Source organism: Amblyraja radiata, chromosome 14 (genome assembly GCF_010909765.2).
Source record: "Amblyraja radiata isolate CabotCenter1 chromosome 14, sAmbRad1.1.pri, whole genome shotgun sequence".
Taxonomy (NCBI): domain Eukaryota; kingdom Metazoa; phylum Chordata; class Chondrichthyes; order Rajiformes; family Rajidae; genus Amblyraja; species Amblyraja radiata.
The window spans coordinates 34,561,993-34,584,197 of NC_045969.1; the positions used below are offsets into that span (position 1 = coordinate 34,561,993).

At 39.7% G+C, this 22,205-nt stretch overlaps 1 protein-coding gene across 2 annotated transcripts in view; it reads left to right on the forward strand.

The window, feature by feature from the left end:
* rpgr (retinitis pigmentosa GTPase regulator) overlaps positions 1-22,205 on the forward strand; it is a 75,120-nt gene that overhangs the window by 23,423 nt on the left and 29,492 nt on the right. For both annotated transcript variants that reach the window (XM_033033108.1, XM_033033109.1), the window contains exons 5-13: positions 1,503-1,661; positions 5,279-5,428; positions 8,424-8,582; positions 10,514-10,669; positions 13,874-13,998; positions 14,446-14,637; positions 16,405-16,594; positions 20,094-20,194; positions 21,479-21,544. In XM_033033108.1, the coding sequence (XP_032888999.1) occupies positions 1,503-1,661; positions 5,279-5,428; positions 8,424-8,582; positions 10,514-10,669; positions 13,874-13,998; positions 14,446-14,637; positions 16,405-16,594; positions 20,094-20,194; positions 21,479-21,544 (1,298 nt within the window). The remainder of the gene's footprint in view (positions 1-1,502; positions 1,662-5,278; positions 5,429-8,423; positions 8,583-10,513; positions 10,670-13,873; positions 13,999-14,445; positions 14,638-16,404; positions 16,595-20,093; positions 20,195-21,478; positions 21,545-22,205) is intronic.

The following is a 22,205-nucleotide window of genomic DNA, read 5'->3' on the forward strand; positions in this document are numbered from 1 at the left end:
AGCTGGCTGAAACAAGTACTGACACAGGCTGGGGTGGATACTAACGTTTTAAAATCTCATTCCACCAGGGCTGCAGCTACATTGGCAGCAGTACAACTGGATGTGCCCATGGACCAAGTCCTCGAAGCAGCAGGATGGTCAGGGGAAAGAACTTTCCAGTCATTTTACAATAAACCAGTGATGAAAACTGGAACATTTGCAGAAATTTTTTTAAATTCTGTAAATTAATTAAACCCATAAAAGGGGTTATAATTTGTGTTAATAAATTTTATGATTTCAATAACGAATCATGTGCAATTATGTTAACACTATTCCTCCCACAGTCAAGGCAGACGTGATGCATGGACTTGTTTCCACGGCATGAAATCACAGAGCTTTAAAATCTTCACGTAGTCACTCACGTGACTCCGAAGTAAAATAGTAAGATTAAACGAGAACTTACCAGTTTGAAGTTTGATCTGTATTTTATGAGGAGTTACGATGAGGGATTACGTGCCCTCCGCTCCCACCCTGATCATATACTTAACTGGTACCTCTTCTCTAATCTTACTATGTTTAGTCATTACAGCTATCTGTGATTTCACACCGCTGATTTGAAGAATGACACGCATTCGTCCTGGCGGGGTTCTTCACGTAATCGCTCATCGTAACTCCTCATAAAATACAGATCAAACTTCAAACTGGTAAGTTCTCGTTTAATCTTACTATTTTCCATCAGAAAGCCCAGTCGTTTGCAATGCCAAGCAGATTAGGTTGAAGTTGGCATTGTGTAGCAAGATGCCATAAAAAAAAATCAGATCCAGATATTTATGAATCTAATGGGCTTGAGACTGGTCACTTCACTGGTCACTTGAGAAAAACATTTTTCACACAGAGAGCAGTAAATCTCTGGAACTCTCTGCCACAGAAGGTAGTTGAGGCCAGTTCATTGGCTATATTTAAGAGGGAGTTAGATGTGGCTCTTGTGGCTAAAGGATCAGGGGGTATGGAGAGAAGGCAGGTACAGGATACTGAGTTGGATGATCAGCCATGATCATATTGAATGGCGGTGCAGGCTCGAAGGGCCGAATGGCCTACTCCTGCACTATTTTTAATGTTTCTATGTTTCCGGGAAATTCTAGGCTTTGCAATTCAATATGCACTTAATCTGCAATGTTTTCCAATTAAGCACTCGTGCTGTTATTTGTAATTGGAACTGTCTGGTTATTTTTGCCTTGAATCTGTGGTCACTTTGGTTAACTGGAGCATGGAGCAGAACTCCATAGACTTTCATATGGATGCATCAGCATATCACAAAGTGCTGGATGAACTCAGCTCAGCGGGTTAGGCAGCTAGTTGTGTTTTCCTCAGGATTCCAGCATCTGCAGTCTTTTGTATCTCTGATGTCTGAAGAAGGGTTTCGACCAGAAATGTCACCTATTCCTTTTCTCCCGAGATGCTGCCTGACCCGCTGAGTTACTCCAGCACTTTGTGTCTACCTCTGACCTCAATGTGTGTTACAGAGCAAGGAAATATCTATGCAGCTGGTGACAACAGTGAAGGACAGTTGGGCCTGGGTGATAATCAAGAAAGAACAACATTTCAACGTGTGGAGTACTTCACGGGCAAAGGAAAGATCAAACAGCTGGCTGCTGGTTCAAATATTTCCGCAGCCTTAACTGGTGAGAGATTTTGACATATTCAGGCCTGGCAATGTTACTAACTATTCATAATTCATTAGTTTATTTATTATATTTTATCAATTCATTTGTGGGCATTGCAGTAAGGCCAACATTTCATATTTGTTCCCAATTGGTTTTAGGTGCCAGTAATGCACTATGATCATCTGCAGTGTTTTGGCAAATGTACTCCCAGGTTGCTGTTGGGTGGGAATGTTTGGGTATCTGTCCCCAGTGAAGGCATAGCAATATTTCCAAGTCAGATGGTGTATGAGTTGGATAAACATCTGTAAGTACTGTTATTTCTGTATGTGAGCTGCCCTTGCTTTTAAAGGTGAAATCTAAACGTTTTGGGAGGATGTTGATAAGAAACACCGAGAGAATAGCAATTTATGGATGATAGACAAATATACACATAAATATACAAATTGGGGGTAGGAGTAGACTATTGAGACTCGTGAGCTTGTTCTGCATTTGAAAATATCAAGATTGATTGACTGCAAGCTTATAGAGTCATGCAGCATGGAACCAAGCACTTCGGCCCATCTTGCCCATGCCGACCAACGTGCCCCATCTAAACTAATCCCACCTACTTGATTTTGTCCCATATCCCTCTAAACTTACCCTATCCATGTACCTGTCTAAATATCTCCTAAACGTTGCATTATCTTTTCATTCTTATCTATCTTACTTTGCCCCATTACAAGAAGGAATGTCTCGACCCGAAACGTCACCCGTTCCTTCTATGCAGAGATGCTGCCTGTCCCGCTGAGTTAATCCAGCATTTTGTGCGTATGTTCAATATAAACCAGCATCTCCAGTTTCTTCCTACACAGGAGCGGTTTTGGAGAGGGTGCAGAAGAGGTTTACCAGAATGCTGCCTGGATGAGAAGGTAGTAGCTATAAGGACAAACTTGGATTATTTTTTCTGGTATGTCAGAGGTTGAGGGAAGACCTGTTAGGAGTGTATAAAATTGTGAGAGACATAGATAGGGTAGACAGTCAGAATGATTTTCTCAGGATAGAACTATCATGGATGAGAGGACATAGCTTTAAAGTGTAAGTGGCAAGGTTTGAAGGAGATGTGCAGGACAAATGATGGGTGCCTGGAATGTGCTGCCAGGGAGGCAGATATGATAATGGCATTTAAAAGGTTTTGGATAGGCACATGGATATTCAAGAAATGGAAGTGCCTGGGATCACCGAAAAGCAGAGGATATTAACTTAATTTAGCTTCATGTTCGCATGGACATTGTGGGCTGAAGGGCCTGTTTCGATGCTGTATTATTCTATGTTCTATTCATTCCCTTGCCTATCAAGAATCTATCTAAGTCTGCCTTAAGAATACTCAAAGACACCTTTTCCACCACTTGTGGTTCCACAGAGAGTTCCAGACACATGGCCTCTGAGAGAAAAAAACATACTGGAGAATGTAGAACGAAAAACAAAGTGCTGGGGAACTCAGCAGGCCAAGTACTTCTATGGAGGGAACTGACAAACAATGTTTCATTTGGAAGTCCTCTTCATATCAGAATTCAATCCTGATCATTGTGAGATAATGCATTTTAGAAGGACCATTGGGACATGCACAATGAATTTTATGACCCTGGGGAGTACTGAGGAATTGGTGTACCTGTCCACAAATCCTTGAAAATGGAATCACAGGTAGATCAGATGATTAAGAAGACATATGACATACCGTCTTAATAATCTGGGACATAGTGTTTAAGAGCATTGAGTTTATGGTACAACTACATAAAACATTAACTAAGCCACAGCTGAAGTACTGTGTTCTGCTCTGTTTGCTGTATTTAAGTAAAAATGTGATAGCACTGGAGAGGGTGAGGAGAATGTTGTCAGGGATGAAGCACATGGTGTAGTTAATGAGAACCCCCCCCTAGTAGAAATGTCTATAAACGGAGGATTCTGCTTTAATGTAATGGGTAGGAGATTTGAAGATTTCTTTTCCTCTCTGAGAGTATTTGATGGTTTAAGATCACTGAATTCTCAATGATTTGCCGAGTCCAATAATAACGTTTAAAACTTTTTACTTAGGCACAGCCTTCTTCTCCTCGTGTCCATCTTGTTACAAATGTTGACCTCGCAGTCATCGTCCGTCCTGAAAAGGACGCAAGCTTCCTGCGACAATCAGTGGAGGCCATCACTTGTCGCAATAGATGATGATGGTAGCAGAATTAGCTCAGGATATTTCCAGTTTCCAGCCCCCCGATGTGGACGCTTCTGCGATGGGGCCACTTAGGCACAATGATTATATGGCATCAGAACAAAGCATTAAATATCTGTAGACCTTGACTACCAACTGAACATATCATAACTAACAAAACAAAGAAACTACGGAATTACGACTAAAAGACTGAAAATGACTAGCAGGCAAAAGATACCGGTCATTCAACTAACAACTTTCACACCGAACACACTGCTGAAAAACAGGCTTCCATATCTATATAGGATGATTAGGGTGTACCAAGCACCTACGTACTATGAAGAGACCATTGTTTTAGGTTCTTATCAGATGCAACCTTGAGTTCACAGGCTGTTCCTTGCCACCATGTTTAGCAAACCTGTTCCCACGCAGTTAACAGTCTTTTAAAAAATAAACTAACCCAATCAGTTCCCTGCAAGGCCCTACATATGTTTTTCACAACAATGCCTGTGGGGATGGTAGAGATAGATACTTATAGTTTCTATTTGGCATTTGAAATGCCAAAGATAAACAGCTATAAACCAAATGCTGAATGATGGGATTCATGTAGACAGCCATGGACACTTGGGTAAACATAGAAAATAGGTGCAGGAGTAGGCCATTCGGCCCTTCTAGCCTGCACCTGGCCTCCTCCTGTGCTGCATGGCACTGTGATTTATCGTACTGGGGCTCTGATGGAGTCAAGTTTTGGGTGGGTGATAAGGATGCTAATAAAACACATTTCCCTGGATGGGGCAAGGACTGTATTATTTCTATTGATTTTGTTGTGTAAAAGCTGGACAGTGGAGATTGAATACTTGGATGATAATCACCCAAGCCTTATATTTTATTGGCCTCAATTCCATTCAGGAGCAGCTTCTTCCCCACAGCCATCAGGCCTTTAAACACAACGTCCTCCAAATAAGCTCTGAACTGCATAGGCTTGGGGGCAATTGTCTTGTCATTTTGCACTATTATTGTGTGTGGGGGTCCGTGTGTGTGCGTGCGTGCGTGTGTGCGTGTGTGTGTGTGTGTGTGTGTGTGTGTGTGTGTGTGTTTTATGTGAGTACTGTGTGTGTGTTTTATGTGTTTACATATTCTATTGTGGTGTTCAGTTTGGGATATATGACAATAAAACACTCTTGACTTAAATTATGACTTGTCCATTAATACGTCTACATTATTGCCTACTGGTTCTTCCCACTCATTAATCGCATATGTACACTTAGCTTCTCCGGCAATGCCTATTTCTAGTTTAACTGGACTGGAATCTGTTAATGCAAGAGTTACTTTGTGACATGCTGTCGTCAATTAGTGGATACAAACTATTGTAGAGTTGTGGAATACTGAAAAAGGATGAATAACTTTTCATGAACTGTAAAGTTGTTTTAATTAATTTCATTTTTATTTTGTTTAGAGGATGGGAATCTCTTCATGTGGGGTGATAACTCTGAGGGGCAAATCGGCCTTGGTTCGGAAACCAGTGCCTTTCTACCACGTCAAGTAAATGTTGGCAAAACCGTCTCCTGGGTTTCCTGTGGATATTACCATTCTGCTCTTGTAATGGGTATGTATCAATGACAGCAAATATCCTGGGCTATAAAGAGAATAGTCCTTTTGGGTGGGGGCAGGCGAGCAATGATCCTGTTGCTCTCAATAACGTCTTTGTTACCTCAATTGACTTTGCTTGGCGCATTGCAAATATGAAACAATATAATGCTCAAATTTAGCAAATCTGCTACTCAAATTCATTTTTGGCTTGGAAAATGAAATTGGAGAATATTTTTTCATGAGATATCAGCCTGGTTACAGGGGTCACTATAATTATAAAAAGACAAAGTTCTGGAGTAATTCAGCGGGTCAGACAGCATCACTGGAGATCTCACAGACGGCTGAGGAAAGGTGACATTTCAGGTCAGGATCCGTCTTCAGAATCTAAATAAGTGTCCCGACCCAAAACATCACCTGCCCATGTTCTCCAGAGATGCATCCTGTCCTGAGTTACTCCAGCACTTTGTGTCCTTTTTTTTGGAAGCCACCATTTGTAGTTCACTATAATTAATTTTGATTATGTACAAAATGTACGTCACTCCTATGCTTAAAATTGTTCACAACAGCCAGTAATTGCCACTCTCCAAATCCAGTTGCAAATTTTAGATAAAGGGCTAGGCCTGTATGTGGGGAATAGAAATGATTCATAATTTGAATTGCTACTTGAACCAATGCACAAATGAAACTTTGGAGATATGTTATGTTGAGGTGTGACATCGAGTCACACAGTATGGAAACGGGCCATTCTGCCCAACTTGCCCACAACGACCAACATGTCCAATCTACAGTAGGCCCACCTGCCTGTGTTTGACCCATATCCCTCTAAACCTGTCCTCGCCATGTACGTGTCTAAATGTTTCTTAAACATTGCAATAGTGGCTACCTCAAATACCTTCTCCGGCAGCTCATTCCGCACATCTACCACCCTTTGTGTGAAAAGGTTCCCCCTCAGATTCCTATTAAATCTTTCCCTCTTCACCTTAAACAATTGTCTTCTGGTTCTTGATGCACCTACTCTGGGCAAGAGACTGTGCGTTTCCCCATCTATTCCTCACATGATTTTGTACACAACATCTCTGTAGTCACACTTTGAAATGTGAGTACCCTAAAAGATATTACATAGTAGATCACAATTCCTATTAAACAATCATGCAAAATGAATGTTTAAGAAGGAATTGCAGATGCTGGAAAATCGAAGGTAGACAAAAGTGCTGGAGAAACTCAGCGGGTGCAGCAGCATCTATGGAGCGAAGGAAATAGGCAACGTTTCGGGCCGAAACCCTTCTTCAAAATGAATGACAGGGTAAAAAATAAACTTTTTTCCAGGATTTCCAATTTTAATTCGATATCTGAATGCGGTGGAATATTTTGGTCATGCAGTAATGCAAGAAAGCATTTTAAACTAAACTTAAACTAGGTATTGTCATGTAATTAACATTCAAATTATCACTATTTTCAGTAGTACAAGCAAATGAAAATGAATGATAAATAACATTATCTACATAATTTTATGTTCTTCCTACTACTTTTCAGCCTAAGAGTTATTCACTTTATATATATTTAATAGCTCACATAGAGTAGATTAACTTGGTGTTCTAAAGCTCTCGGGTGAACATATGTTTACATTTCAAAATAATTGTAGATTTTCTTTCGAACAGAAATAGATGATTATAAGTTTCTGGGGTTACAAAGTAAGATTAAGAAAACTTTAGATCTTCCCAAAGTTTAGTTGGAAGAAATTGATGCATTAATGGAGTTTGAAATTGGACAATGTATCTGACAATTTACTGGAGCATCAATGGCCAAGGTTTGAGCTGAAGCTGTGAGTTATCCATGAGTGAGAGAGTCTTGGAGACGTTTCCAATAGTGGGAGGCCATAGCCTCAGAATAAACGGACGTACCTTTAGAGAAGAGATGAGGAGGAATTTCTTTAGTCAGAGGGTGGTGAATCTGTGGAATTCAAAATGCTGTGGAGGCCATCAATGGATATTTTTAAGGTGGAGATTGATAGATTCTTGATTAGTACAGGTGTGAGGGGTTATGGGGAGAAGGCAGGAGAATGGGGTTGAGCGGGAAAGATACATCAGCCAGCGGGCTAGACTTGATGGGCCGAATGGCCTAATTCTGTTCCTATAACTTATGAACTTATCACTGTACATGTGGAAATTGTCATACATTTTGGATGAAGTTGCCAAGGAAGGAAACAAGATTGTGGAGATAATAGTGCGCGCATGTGAAGCAAAGCCATTGTTGATGGTTGTTCGACAGCAACCAGTTAGAAGTGCACCACGCCAATTGAGTTTGGTACTATCCAGCATGTCAGAGCCAGAGAGGAAATGGATGATATGGCTAAAGGATGCAGATGGATGGAGAAGGACTAAAGGAGAGAAAAATCTGATAAAATATCATCAAATGTCATAATCTCAACATCTCCCTTATAAACTCTCATAATCTGATAAAATATCACGTCTATGACTGGATGGGAACATGAATGGTGAGGTTTTTTCAAGAATGTCAACATAATATATCACAATTTTGTGAGGTTAAAACATTCAAGGATTTTGAAGATGAAAGGAAGTTCAGAGATTGGATGATAGTTTGCAAAAATGGAAGCATCACAGTTTGAGGTTTTTTTTGGGTAGATAGATGATAATAAGAGAGCAAGACAGATCTGAGGAGATGAACCTATTAACTATAACATGTTGGCCAGGAAATGAAAGCGGATATTCATTACTTTTGTGGGAATAAAATGGAGGTAGTAGGTGGTGATCACATGGACAAGATGAATTCAGAGAGGACTTAAGGGGCGGGAGGAGCGAAACTAGACTTAGATGAAAGTTTGGAACTGGCCAACATGAGAAATTTGACTAAGTAGATTAGGAGAAGTAAGGGAGACAGCAGAGCAAAAAGTCCTAACTTTAGTGACAAAAATGCTAACTGTTTGCAGTGCAACAATTAACATAGCAACTGTAACTGGATTACCACAACATACTTTTATTACTTCTTCATAGGTGAAGGAGAACTCTACACATTCGGAGAATCTGATAATGGGAAACTGGGATTACCACTTGGTGAGACGATAAATAATCGGATCCCACAGCCTGTGAATAATATTTCAGGAAAAGTCAAACAAGTTGCATGTGGGGGTGGTCACACTCTTATTCTTACAGGTATGCTTGTCAAAAGGTTGAGATAAAAATCACCGTTAAATGAATTGTGCACAACGTTTCAACCTTGTTCCAAATATTACCTTAAATAGTGGTTTAAAAAAATTGCTTCACTATTTTCAGGTTTAAAATAGATGTCTAGATTTGTTTGAAACTACTATGGAATGGCTAAAATGCAATGCTTCATGAGATTCCACAGTAAACGGATGTATTTTAAAATCCTTAGTTTGTGCATTTGTCAAATTATTGGATTTAATGAAAATTGTTTTTCATAATGAGTTTGAGATTAATGTGTGAATTATTCAAATTTCTTTGGTATTTCTGCAACCCAAATGTTCTTCCATGTATTGAATATGTTTCACCAATCCTAACAATTTGTAACAGCATCAGCATAGTAACAGACTTCTAAAATCATATCTATTGGAATTTTATATACCGGGTTTCTCGTAAAAGTCTAATTTGTTAAATTTTTAAATAATTTGGAAAGGAAACTAATATACCAAAGGGAAAATGTTGGACCTGTTTATTCAGTTAGGACAATGGTGTTTAACACATGTTAAATAAAGCAGTCAAAAAAACAAAGCAGTATAACTTTTCACAGACCAGATTACAAATGACACATAACAACTTGTGATAGTCTGTCCATGCAGTGAACTTTTTTGTTCAATCGCCAGATTTGGTGCCATTTCCAAAGTCTGTGCACTAGGCCTTTTGGAGCAGTGTCCATTCCAGACGAGCTCCAAGCTGTGGTTCTCTATGGTTCTTCATAGTAACTTTTGACCTTATTTCAGACCAATTTCATACTTCCATATTTCACGCCCTTTTTTTTGTACATTGTCCTCTAGTTTTCATTACCTCTTAGAATAGAATAGAATAGTTTCTTTATTGTCATTGTAACATGAACCATGTACAACGAAATTGTAAAATGTCAGCCAGTCAGTGCACCATTCAAACATTTCTAAAAGCTAACGATACATACAAAGTAAAATATTTAAAAAGATAAACAACTAAAATAAATATCATAAAAATAGCACGCATAAACACCCAGCCCTACATCCTTCTGTCGATTTCATGTATGTATGTATCGCCCCTGCGTTCCTTGGCGGCTACATTTAGTGCCTTTATAGCAGTGGGGTAAAAACTGTTTTTAAGTCTGTTTGTCCGTGTCCTTGTAGATCTGTACCGTCTGCCTGACGGTAACAGTTCAAACAGGGAGTGTCCGGGGTGGGAAATGTCCTTTATAATACTCTGGGATTTTTTGATGCAGCGGGAACTGTGTAAGTCCTCCAAGGTAAGGAGAGGGCATCCGACAATCCTCTGGGCGTTGTCAATGGCCCTCTGGAGCGCTTTCCTCTGAGCCGCTGTGCAGCTGGTGTACCATACGCATACACAGTATGTTAGGAGGCTCTCAATGGAGCACCGATAAAAGGACAGCAGCAGTCTCTGAGTGATGTTATTCTTCCTGAGCACCCTCAGGAAGTGCAGTCTCTGCTGGACCTTTTTCAGCAGCGCAGAGGTGTTCACGCTCCACGTCAGGTCCCATTCTTCCTACCAAAATATATCATTTCACTTTCCTCATCAGTAAATTTCATGGGATACCCATCTGTCCATTCCATCAGCTGGTTTTAAACTCATTAAAATCCATTACCATCCTCTCCATGATCCACCCATGCCTCCATGTTTTATGTAGGCAAACCCATTAGTAAACGAAAGACCAAATTTCCTGTGCTGTTTCAGATGATTTTCAAGTAAATATTTTCATGTGCAAAATGTTGCTGAAATCCTTTATGACTGATGCAAAGGGACACAGTATTTATTGATTTTAAGATTTGTTTGATAAAAGATTATATTGGCAACATTTCTGTCTTACCGAGTTGGTTTTTTTACTCTTGTGTGCCACTTGACTCCATATCCTGTATTTGATCTTTTTACAGAGCAAGATGTATATGCATTTGGCTTTGGACAGTTTGGTCAATTAGGACATGGCACATCTGTATTTGAGTCTACATTGCCAAAGGTTGTGGAAGACTTGAAGAAAAAAAAGATACGGTTTATTTCATGTGGAGAGAACCACTCTGCTGTTGTGACAGGTATGTGATATCACTGTGTTGGCGTTCAAAGTTTTACTCATGTTCACTTCTCCCATGTATTGAATACAAACTTTCATCCATCTTTGTCAATGCAATGCCAATGTCAATGGCGGCATCCTTTGTGGTGGCAGATCCTTGCTGACCTTAAACCCATAGATAGACACAAAATACAGGAGTAACTCAGCAGGGCTCGGCAGCATTTCTGGAGAAAATGAATAGGTGATGTTTTAGGTCGGAACCCTTTTTCAGACTGAAAGTAGAGATTTGGGTGGATGGGTGGGTGGGTAAAGATAAACTGGAGGCGATAAAAGTCCAGAATAAATCAGAGCCATAACAGATGACCTCAGGAACACTTTGCAATGTGAGTCCGCGATGGTCGCGATCCCAGGCAAGAGTCAGCTCCGATGTTAAGTCCGCGCCCCACGGTGGGGCTCACGACAGTCCGAGGAGGCTTCCAGCTCCATCGATGAAAAGCCGCAGACCCCACGAGAATGTGAACCGAAAATTGATCACATCTCCGGGAAGGTAAGAGTAGGTATGTTGCAAAGCCTACCAGAAGATCGCTGAAAATCTGTCCCAGCCCGTGTGCGCGATTTTGGCGCCGTTTATAGGGGGGCGGGTTTAAAACGCGATTTTCCCTAGGCTGTTCCAATCGAGGTTTTTCAGCCTAGTTAATTGTTAATGAAAAATCGCTGGAAGATTCCGTAGCTGGAGCTATTTTTAGTTTTAAGGGCTTTCTTTACTTGTTAAAAATTAACCTCTAAACCCCCGACCGCCGACAACGGGCCGGATCTCATACAGGGGACAACGGAAGGTAGGCTGTTTATTTTTACGTTAAAAAGGGCTTCTTAAGATCCCTTTATACAAAGTTTAATGTTGCGAGTAGCTAATTTGGGCCCCATTATATCCCACAGTATTTTTCTGGGCATTTGAGGGCACAAATCTACCGCAATGTGAACATTCTAAACCAGCGCGTTCACAGGATCCCACTGGAAAGCTGATTTAAATGGACTTTAATTTACAACAATTGAACACTAAATTCCTTCCATTTGGCCTATAAATTAATGTAAATGAGATTTAAAAATCATGTTTTATTGTGAATTATTTGTGAATATTATTTGGACACTTAGGCTATTTAAAAATGTTAATCATTTATTAAGAAATGGATAGATGTTTAGATCTAGTAATTGAAGTTTGAAATTAGCTGCAATTGGGTAACTAACTAATTAAGGGGTTGGACAGGCTAGATGCAGGAAGATTGCTCCCGATGTTGGGGAAGTCCAAGACAAGGGGTCACAGCTTAAGGATAAGGGGGAAATCCTTTAAAACCGAGATGAGAAGAACTTTTTTCACACAGAGAGTGGTGAATCTCTGGAACTCCCTGCCACAGAGGGTAGTCGAGGCCAGTTCATTGGCTATATTTAAGAGGGAGTTAGATGTGGCTCTTGTGGCTAAGGGGATCAAAGGGTATGGAGAGAAGGCAGGTACGGGATACTGAGTTGGATGATCAGCCATGATCATATTGAATGGCGGTGCAGGCTCGAAGGGCCGAATGGCCTACTCCTGCACCTAATTTCTATGTTTCTATGTTTCTATGTTTCTAATTATATGTTTTAATTTCAGGTCATCCAAGTAAGATTATTTTATATTTGTTTCAGAATGCTTCAATCTATGATAACTGAAAATTTCATTCAGTTCTCTTAATTTTTAAGAAAGTTATGTGCTTTTGACTGTCCACGATCACAGCTTTTTTGTTATGTCCATAGAAAATCAATAGGGGACAAGATGCTAATTTCCGAGTATGAAAATGGCCATAACTTTTTAAATACCTGAGATATGAAAGTGAATTAGGTGTCAAATTAAACTTCTTTTTATGCTTTATCTGATGGGATAAATTGCAGACTTGATTTTTAAAATCTCAAAATGTTGTAACATTGCTAGTAAGAGCTTGAAAAAAAGTTTCCCCCGATCCCCTCCCCCCTCCCCCCTCCCCCCTCCCCCCTCCCCCCTCCCCCCTCCCCCCTCCCCCCTCCCCCCTCCCCCCTCCCCCCTCCCCCCTCCCCCCACATAAAACAAACCGAAGAACGTTAAAACAATCTTTTAACAAACTAAAAAATAACAAAAAGAAAGAAAATACGAACAGACTGCCGGCAAGGCAGCCATTTCCCCGGCGCCCCTGGTGGTCTCATACACAAAGTGATGGCATGAAACCTTGCCCATAAAACATAGGAGCTAAAATAGGCCATTCGGCCCATCGAGTCTGTTCCGCCAATCAATCATAGCGGATCTATTTTTTCTTCTCAACCCCATTCTCCTGCCTTCCCTCTGTAACCATCAACGTGCTAGATCAATACTTCCTGTTTTATGATGTCAGTGCTTTTTCTTGATGACCCTAAATTATTTCATCTGGCTCCCTCAAGTACTCTATCCTTGACCAACATGAATGTATGCCAGTTATTTAGATACATAATCATTAAACATTTGGGTACAATGCCCTGTCCATCACACTAATGTTTGATCATTCGCACATATTATGACATTGCTATTAAAGTGATGAAAAACCAAAAATGACGCTTAACATTTTAGAGGTGTCAGTACGCCATCACATAAAAAATACTGGCAAATGAAATTTAACTCCGACAAGTGTGAGGTGTTGCACTTCTGCATGTCAAACAAAGGCAAGGCTTACACAGTAAATAGTAGAGACCCTGAAAATGGTGAATCAGGTGGACAGTGTTGTGGAGAAGGCATTTGGCATGTTTGCCTTCATTGGGAGGGGTTGGGACATCGTGATGCTGCTGTACAGGTCATTGGTGAGACCATACTTGGAGTACTGTGTGCAGTTCTGGTTGCCCACCAAGAGGAAAGATGTCATTAAGTTGGAAAGGGTACAGAAGATTTTCAACAGTATGTCTCCTGGGCTTGTGGGTTTGAGCTATAGGGATAGATCGGATAGGCTGGGACTTTTTTCTTTGTAGTGTAGAAGGTTGAGGGGCGACGTTATTCAGATGTACTAGACCTTGAGGGCCATGAATAAAGTGAAGGCTTACAGTCTTCAGGATAGATGATTCTAAAACTAGAGGGCATAGGCTTAAGGTGAGAGCGGACAGATTTAAGAAGGACCTCGGGGGCAGCTTTTTCCAACCAGAAGGTGTTGCTTAAAGGCCGATTGCTACTTATATTTATGTGGTGTTTTTCTGGTAGATAATGGCCTTCTGTATACCTTTGGTGATGGGCGACATGGCAAGTTGGGGCTTGGTGAAGAGAACTTTACCAATCAATTCAAACCTACGCTTTGCACCAGATTCTTGAAGTTAGCAGTCCAATCGGTAAGCAATTAAAGACTTTTGATGTTGCCACAGTAATTCCACTAATTTTGAAATGCCATATTGTGTCCAAATGAACTGTGATTGTGCTCTCAAGGAAAAGACTGTACATGATTGCAATCAAGTGTCCACTGTACACTGATAAAAGGTACAACATTTAATGCAAAGATATAATTTGAAGTCTGATAAAGTCTGATTAAAGATAATTCAAAGGTCTCCAATGAGGTAGATGAGTTAGGACAGTTGACGACAGGACAGCTGGGAAGAAACTGTTCCTGTTAAGAGAAGAATAAAATGTTCTGAGAGACAAATAGTAGTATCAGTGCTGGTATCCATTTATATCCTAACTGTTTCAGCCAAAAATGCTGTCTTGTTCAATGTTTATGGAATTGTTTTCCATATGTATAGATGGACACAAGTAACCAAGTGCTGTCCTTGCTTTTTTTGTAGGTTGCTTGTGGAGGATGCCACATGCTCGTACTTGCCATCCCCAGGCCATCGGGCTCAGAAAACATTGTGATTGAAAGTGATGACAAGAACAAGAACTATTTAACTGATACTTATACCATGACAATGGGCGATTCATTTACAACTAACACATTGAATCGTTCATTATCGGCACGAATTAGGCGGCGTGAAAGGGTACATGTAGAACTGCATTTATCATCCTTTGAGATACAAATTCCACCTTTAACACTTCCATAATTTAGTGGCAAACTGTATCCCTTGGTTGAAGAATCCCAAACCCAATGCTGTAAAGTGTGGGATATTGTGTGCAGTCTACAGGAAGGATGTGGTGGCAGAGATGGTTTACCAGAATGTTGTCTGGATTAGAGGGTATGAGCAACAAGGCGAGTTTGGCCAGACTCAGATTGTTTTCTCTGGAACGCCAAAGGTTGAGGGGAGACCTGATAGTACATAAAATTATGAGGCATAAATACGATTGAAAGTCAGAATCTTTTTCCCAAAATGGAATTATTAAATATTAGAGTGCATGGCTTTAAGGTGAGAGTGGCAAAGTTTAAAGGAGTGGTGCAGGGCAAGTTTTTTTTTAGTGTAGAATCTGGTGGGTATATGGTATATGCCGCCTGGGGTGGTAGTGGAGGCAGATACGATAGTGGCATTTAAGAGACTTTTGGATAATCACTATGGAATATGTGCCAGCAGATAAGTGTTAGTCTTGTGTTCGGCACAGACATTGCAGGCTGAAAGTCCTGTCCCCGTGCTGTATTGTTCTATGTTTTAGACAAGATTCAGTGTAAGAGACTAGAACAATGTGATTGAGGCAGAAATCAACTAACATTCAAGATCAGATTGGGTAAATAAATGGAAGAAAGTGGAGGGAGATGATATAGGAACACAATTTAACTGGGACTGATAGTGAGTGTGGAAAATGGTGACATAGACTGCTCAGGCCAAACGGCCTGTTTCTGTATTTCAATGGCAGGTTTGATATTGATGTCATATTGAATTTTGGCAGCTTACTTTCACAAAGGAAGAAAATTCCAGAATTAATCTCAATACTTTAACAACTGTTGTGAGTGTGAGATTACATTAGGCATTAGACAAATGGAGTATGGAAGAGAATGTTCCCTGTTGTGTCTTATCATCACGTCTCATCATGTCTTCTGCCAAAAATTAATGACTGGAAGTTGATCCTACTGGGAGTACTGGGGATTTTCAAATTAATAATAGAAGCTTTTGCAAATTTTAGTTTAGAACTTGGGGAAAGTGGTTAATTGCATGGTAATGCAATGTTCCTGGACTTTTGTGGGCAGTTTTGGTCTCTTAATTTAAGGAAGGATATTATTGCGATTGAGGGAGTGCAGTGTAGGTTCACCAGGTTAATTCCCGAGATGGCGGGACTGACATATGATGAAAGAATGGGTTGACTGGACTTGTATTCCTTGGAATTTAGGATGAGAGGGGATCTTATCGAAACATATAACATTGTTGAAGGATTGGACAGGCTAGATGCAGGAAAAATGTTCCTGATGTTGGAGGAGTCCAGAACCAGCGGTCACAGTTTAACAATAAGAGATAGGCCATTTAGGACTGAGATGAGGAAAAGCTTTTTCACCCAGAGAGATGTGAATCTGTGGAATTCTCCACCACAGAAGACAGTGGAGGCTAATTCACTGGATGTTTTCACGAGAGAGTTAGATTTAGCTCTTGGAGCTACGGGAATCAAGGGATATGGGGGGGAAAAAATAGGAACGGGGTATTGATTTGAATGATCAGCCATGATCATATTGAATGGCGGTGCTGGCTCGAAGGGCCGAATGGCCTAATCCTGCACCTATTTTCTATGTTTCTATGTTCATCAGCAAACTTTTAGAGCACTGCTCTATAAGTCTAGATTTAAACAGTAATACATTAAACTTTATTTACATTCAGTTTTGTTTTCAGGAAAGATCTCCAGAGCAGTTTGGCCAGATGGTACGTACACTGCCTCCAATTGGAACTGGTATCATAAAGCCTTCTTTGGCTGCCAGTAGTAACGCAATTCCTGGAGAGAAAATTATTGAAAAAAAAATAATTGTTCCAAAGCCAATTATTAATGTTCAAGTTTATGAAAAATCACCAATGTCCAACATAAGTAAGCACTTATTTCAGATTTCCAACATCTTTTGTATTTTTTGTTAAATTGAAGATAATGAATGACTCTTGTATCTCCTCTGGGAACCTTTTTTTTTGCGCAAGTGCTACCTGACTTTGTCTTACACTATTATCCCTTTTGTTATGTAATCTTTGCAGCCTTCCACCAAATAATTAACCATCCCTTTTGCTCTCTCCTTCTCGCCTCTGAATCTTTAAATATGTTTACATCTACTTTCTGAAGAAAGGCCATTCTTGAAACATTAAATCTGTTTCTGCCTCCATAAATGAGCAGTTCCAGCATTTCCATTTTTATTTATTTCTCTCCTGTATTGCAGTGACTGAATGAGTAATATTACATGAAATTACTGAAAGTGTTTAGAGAATGCATACCATGTTTTCCATTTGCTAAATACCATGCTGATAAAATGCTGCTGCAAAATGAATAGGCTAAGTCATGTTAGCTGTGCGTTGTTTTAAAGGGAACTACCACTATTCAATTGCTCTCAGTTAGATAAATCTTGTACTGGCATCTGTCACTCCTCTCCACATGATTCCATTGACAGAGCTTGATTGCTTTGGGATCAGCCATGCGATTCATCCTCTAACCAATGCCACTTAGTTCAAGTGTAGGATTAGAGACCCCATTCATTTGTTATTTGCATAGAACCTAGAAAAATATGCTATGGATCTGGCCTTTTGGCACATCTTGTCTGCGCGGAGTTTGATGCCAAGTTAAACTAGTCATCTCTGCTCGCACATGATTCCACCATTCCCTGCAAATTTTTCTCAAAGCTCCTTAAACGCCACTGTTCTATCAGTCTCCACCACCACCCATGGCAGTGGATTTGAGGAACCTACCAGCATCTGTGTAAAAAAAATCTTGCCCTGCACATCTCCTTTAGACTTTGTCCCTCTCACGTTAAAGCTATGGCTTCAAGTCTTTGACATTTCCACCCTGAGAAATAATTGGTAATTATTAATGTCGTTAAATATCAGATACTATATAACAACAGTTATAAAACTTTTAAACCATTGATACTGTATGCATCCAACATGGATGTTCATCCAGCTGTGCCTCCTGTGATATGTTGACTGGATGTTACAGGGTGTGGCGTCAGCAATACTCTACCTGAGGCTGACTTGATAGTGAGATCTTGCTGTTCTTAGGATGCCTGTATCTGATCCAAGAAAGTGTACGAAGGGAGGCAGGATTAGTAGCCAGTTGAGTAATTGGATTTTTGGTACACTAGAAGAATAATGTTTGAATTGGTTTGGTGGAAAGAGGTGTTATTTATGTCAGCTCAGCTCTTCATCTTTAAGTTGACACAGAACTTTCTACTGTAACTTAAAGCTTAATTATTGTTGTTTAAAGTACATTTTCAAACTAGTTTTGCATCATTCAAAGATTCTTTAATATATAATGAAAGGTACTTTATCAAATGCTTCATACTACTGCCAATGCATTTTGACCAATTAATATAGTTTATTAATATAAAGTGATGGCAAAATAACTGAATAATGAAAAAAAATTGATGGGTTGTTTTGTGACGGTACCAGCATTCTGGCACGTATAAATGTAAACGTCATTAGTTCGTTTTCCAGCCACATTTATTAATCGTGCCTGGCGACACCTTTTTGTTTACTAAAAAAAGCTCTGGATGTACATTTTGCTAAGACTTGGCACAAACTAAAGCACCAAAAATCCATCAACCATAGGATCTAAAAAAATAAATCTACCAATTGTTTGTAAATAGTAAATTGTGCTTCACCAATTGAATTGAATTTTTGGATCAGAAATGCTAGATGATTAAAGAAAAGTTTAACATGGTGACTCAAAGCATGAAGAGTTTTGACTGAGTATATAAAATAAATCTAAAGTGGTAGTAGGATTAGTAATCAGTGAGAGCAGGTAAAATATAATTGGCTAAAGAGACAGGGTGACATGAAGAAATCAAACATTACACTACTCCTGTCATCGTTTGATTGAAAGGGCAGATTAAATATATTTTATTAACTACTTTCAGAAGATAATTTGAAAAATGATTGATTAAGTATAATTGACTGTTAAACTGTACCAGGGACTTGTGGCTGGGTTCTTCTGGGTAAATTGTTTTAGTTTTGGAGAATATGCATGGAAACAGAACGCCAACCTTTGATCATCCATTCACACTAGTTCGATGTTATTCTACTTTCCCATCCACTCACTAGTGGTAACTTATAGAGACCCACAACTCCGCATCTCTTCTCAAAGTCAAAGTCAATTTTATTTGTTACATGCACCCGAAGGTGCAGTGAAATGAATTTGTCAGCAGCGATACACTTAAAAAAAAAAAGAACACTCTTTACACAATAGAATTTAACACAAACATTCACCACAGCATTCTTCACTGTGGTGGAAGGCAATAAAGTTCAGTCAGTCCTCCTCCTTTGTTCATCCATGGTCGGGGCCATAAACCCTCCGTAGTCACCGCTACGGATGGCCCGATGTACAGGCCCTCTCGTCGGGATGATCAAATCTCCGACGTCAGGATGGTCAAACACACTCCGTGGCCTGGAGTGCCCGAATCGGCACTTTCCTACCGGAGACCTCGACTTCAGGATATTATAGGCCGTAGGCTGGCGGTCGGAGCTCTTCTCCAGGGATCCCCGGCAAGGGATCCCAGGCTCCGGTTGGTAGGTCCACGCCCCGCCCGCGGCTAGAAGCTCCGCAGACCACAGCTCCACGATGTCAAAGTCACCAGGCCAGCATTCGGAGCACTCCTCTCTGGCGACCCTCTGCAAGGGTTCGCCTGCTCCGCCATGGAAAAGTCCACGCTGTGCCTGCTGCTGATGCTCTGGGCCCAACTCCGGGAAAAGCCGCTCCAATCCAAGCTGTTAGGCCACGAGGGAGGCGACATGGAAAAAGTCGCCTCTCCGTCGAGGAGGCGACCGAAAGCGGTTTCCCCCTTCCACATCTTCTGGATGTGGAAGGAAATCAGAGGACCTGGAGGAAACCCATGAGGTCACAGGAAGAATGCTGCCTCCATATAGACAGCACTCAAGGTCAGGATCAAACCCGGGTTTCTAGCGCTGCAACTCAGAAGCTCTACCAGCTGTACCGCTGTGTCACTCAATCTGTCGATCACGCATTAGATTTTTACACAGGATTTGTAGTGTCCTTTTATATCATTGTTCTCAAATAATTTTGTTGACAAATAATTCAGAATGTTTAATTTATAATGAGACTTATGCATTTAAAAAAAGCTACGGTATTATGTATATGAATGCAATTCATTTGGAACCAATTTCTGATGCATGGCTCAGCCATCAAAGCAACACAAATGTTAAACTGAGATCTACATGTCTTTGTGCATTCTTAAACACATGATAACTAAACATTGGTTAAATTAAGTTCATTTGAGCAATCTGTGGTCATTCCGAATAGCAAGTTGTACTTCATATGTATTTTATTTATTTATATCAAATTTTAATCAAATTCATACAATTATTTCCAAAAGACAAAGAGGTCAAGGATGCCCAGAAAAGTTTAGCTGAAGCGGAATCCGAAGAAGAGGAAAGCGATAAAGGTCTTGGGGAAACAATTGATCCATTAAACATGGTAAAGAAAAATAGTGAAAGGTTAAGAACATATTATAGATGGTCAAGAATGTACTGTGGAAATTTGATGAACAATTAACAAATAAAAATGAGAGATGGTAGATTTTGGATGGAGGAATACGGAGGCTACTTATGTTAGTTTGAAAAATTAAGCGATCGGAAAGAGAAATAATCACATTTAAAATTGATAAGGCCATAATGTATTAGGAATTCATTTCTTGAAGGTTGAGAGAGAGAGAGAGAGGGGTAATTTATAAATTTGTCTTGAACCTTGGTTTGATCATAATTGAATTATAATGTGTAATTCTGCTGGTATAACTTGAAGAAAATGCAGAGCCAACTTAAAATAGACACAAAATGTTGGAGTAACTCAGCGGGACAGGCAGCATCTCTGGAGAGAAGGAATGGGCGTGTTTTGGATCGAGACCCTTCTTCAGACAAGAACCAACTTGCGAGATTTGATATGTTTAGTGAACACGATAAATGGGGATGTATGTGGTTTCCCTGAAAAAAGAAGAGACTAGGAGGACACCTACTAATTTTTAAAACAATGAAGGGGTTTGGCTGTGTGAAGATGGGTGTTCTATAATGGTGAAGATTGGTAAATGATGTTGGTCTTCTGAATACTTAGTGTGTAGACTGGATGTACAGCACTGGAATGATTTATCGGTTGCCCCAATCTTTTGGTTGCATTGACGTGTATAAAACATTGCAGTGACCCTTGTTGTCAGACTTGGGTTTCAACATCAATGGAAGTAACTAGAGATTTAATTTTTAGATTGACTAGTCTATATTGAGGCGTGTACATTATTCTACTCATCTGAGGAAATATTCTGAGGCATTTTCTGTTCTGGAATATCATGTAGACAATTCTTCAGGCATTTGAACAATTTTAAAAAGATTGATATTGTATAATATATTGCTGTTTGTATAATATATGATTGGTATTATATAATATATTGCTGTTTGTATAATATATGATTGCTATTCTATGCTATATTGCTATTGTATTGCACATCAACACCATTGGATATGCGCCTGGAAATGCAGGGAAGGGAGGGATGTGGATTATGTGCAGGCAGATAAGAGTGTAATATAAGTGCAGGAGGTAAGAGTTGGCTTGGCATCATGTTCAGCAAAGACATTGCGGGCCAAAGGGCCTGTTCCTGTGCTGTTATGTTCTATGTATGTACTGTGAGTATTATTTTGTTGGTATTTTTAATTTAATTTATTACCAGATAACATTACAGTAAATATTAACTTCATTAATTGTTTTACTTCCTAGACTCATACAGTCATGGTGAATCCTAATGACAAAACCCTGACCTTATCACCTGTTCTTAAGGAACAGGTAAGTGCAAAGTTGATTTTCTTTGAAAACAATTTATAATAAATTGAATTGTTCAATGTAACATTCAGAAACTAGAGCTACAAGACTGGGGCTTGATATTTAGCATTCCACACAAAATAACTATAAAAAATAATAATGCATTTCCATTTATCCTTTGGGGTCTAAATAACATACCAGTGTCACTTAGGGTTGAATGCAATGTTTGCTCATGATGGTCAGGGTAGATGATGTGAAAACTCACTGGTTCAGAAGAGGAATAATTTTCACGACGTCTTTTTTTTCCCCTTGTTGCCATTTTTCAGTAAGCTGTGGGGAAAATACTATTGTCTTTGTCTCAAATCATTGCAGTATAATTTTATTTATTCAAGCTGACATATTTTAATCCTATTCTTTACAAGGCCATAGCTCCCTGACTACTTTATCTCTAATCTCTAAAATATTCACCTTTATCTCCGATGTATTGACTATTTATCCCAAGCAATTATTTTTTTCATCAGGATCTGTAGCTTTCCTTTCTTTAATTAGCTCTATTTATAATGTGATCCTATATATTTGATTTGCTTTCTTCTGTTCTGTTTCTGTTTTATTATTTTGTCACCACATAACCTGTGTGGACATTACATTTATCTTTTACTTTTAATAACCCTCCTTTTTTCCTTTT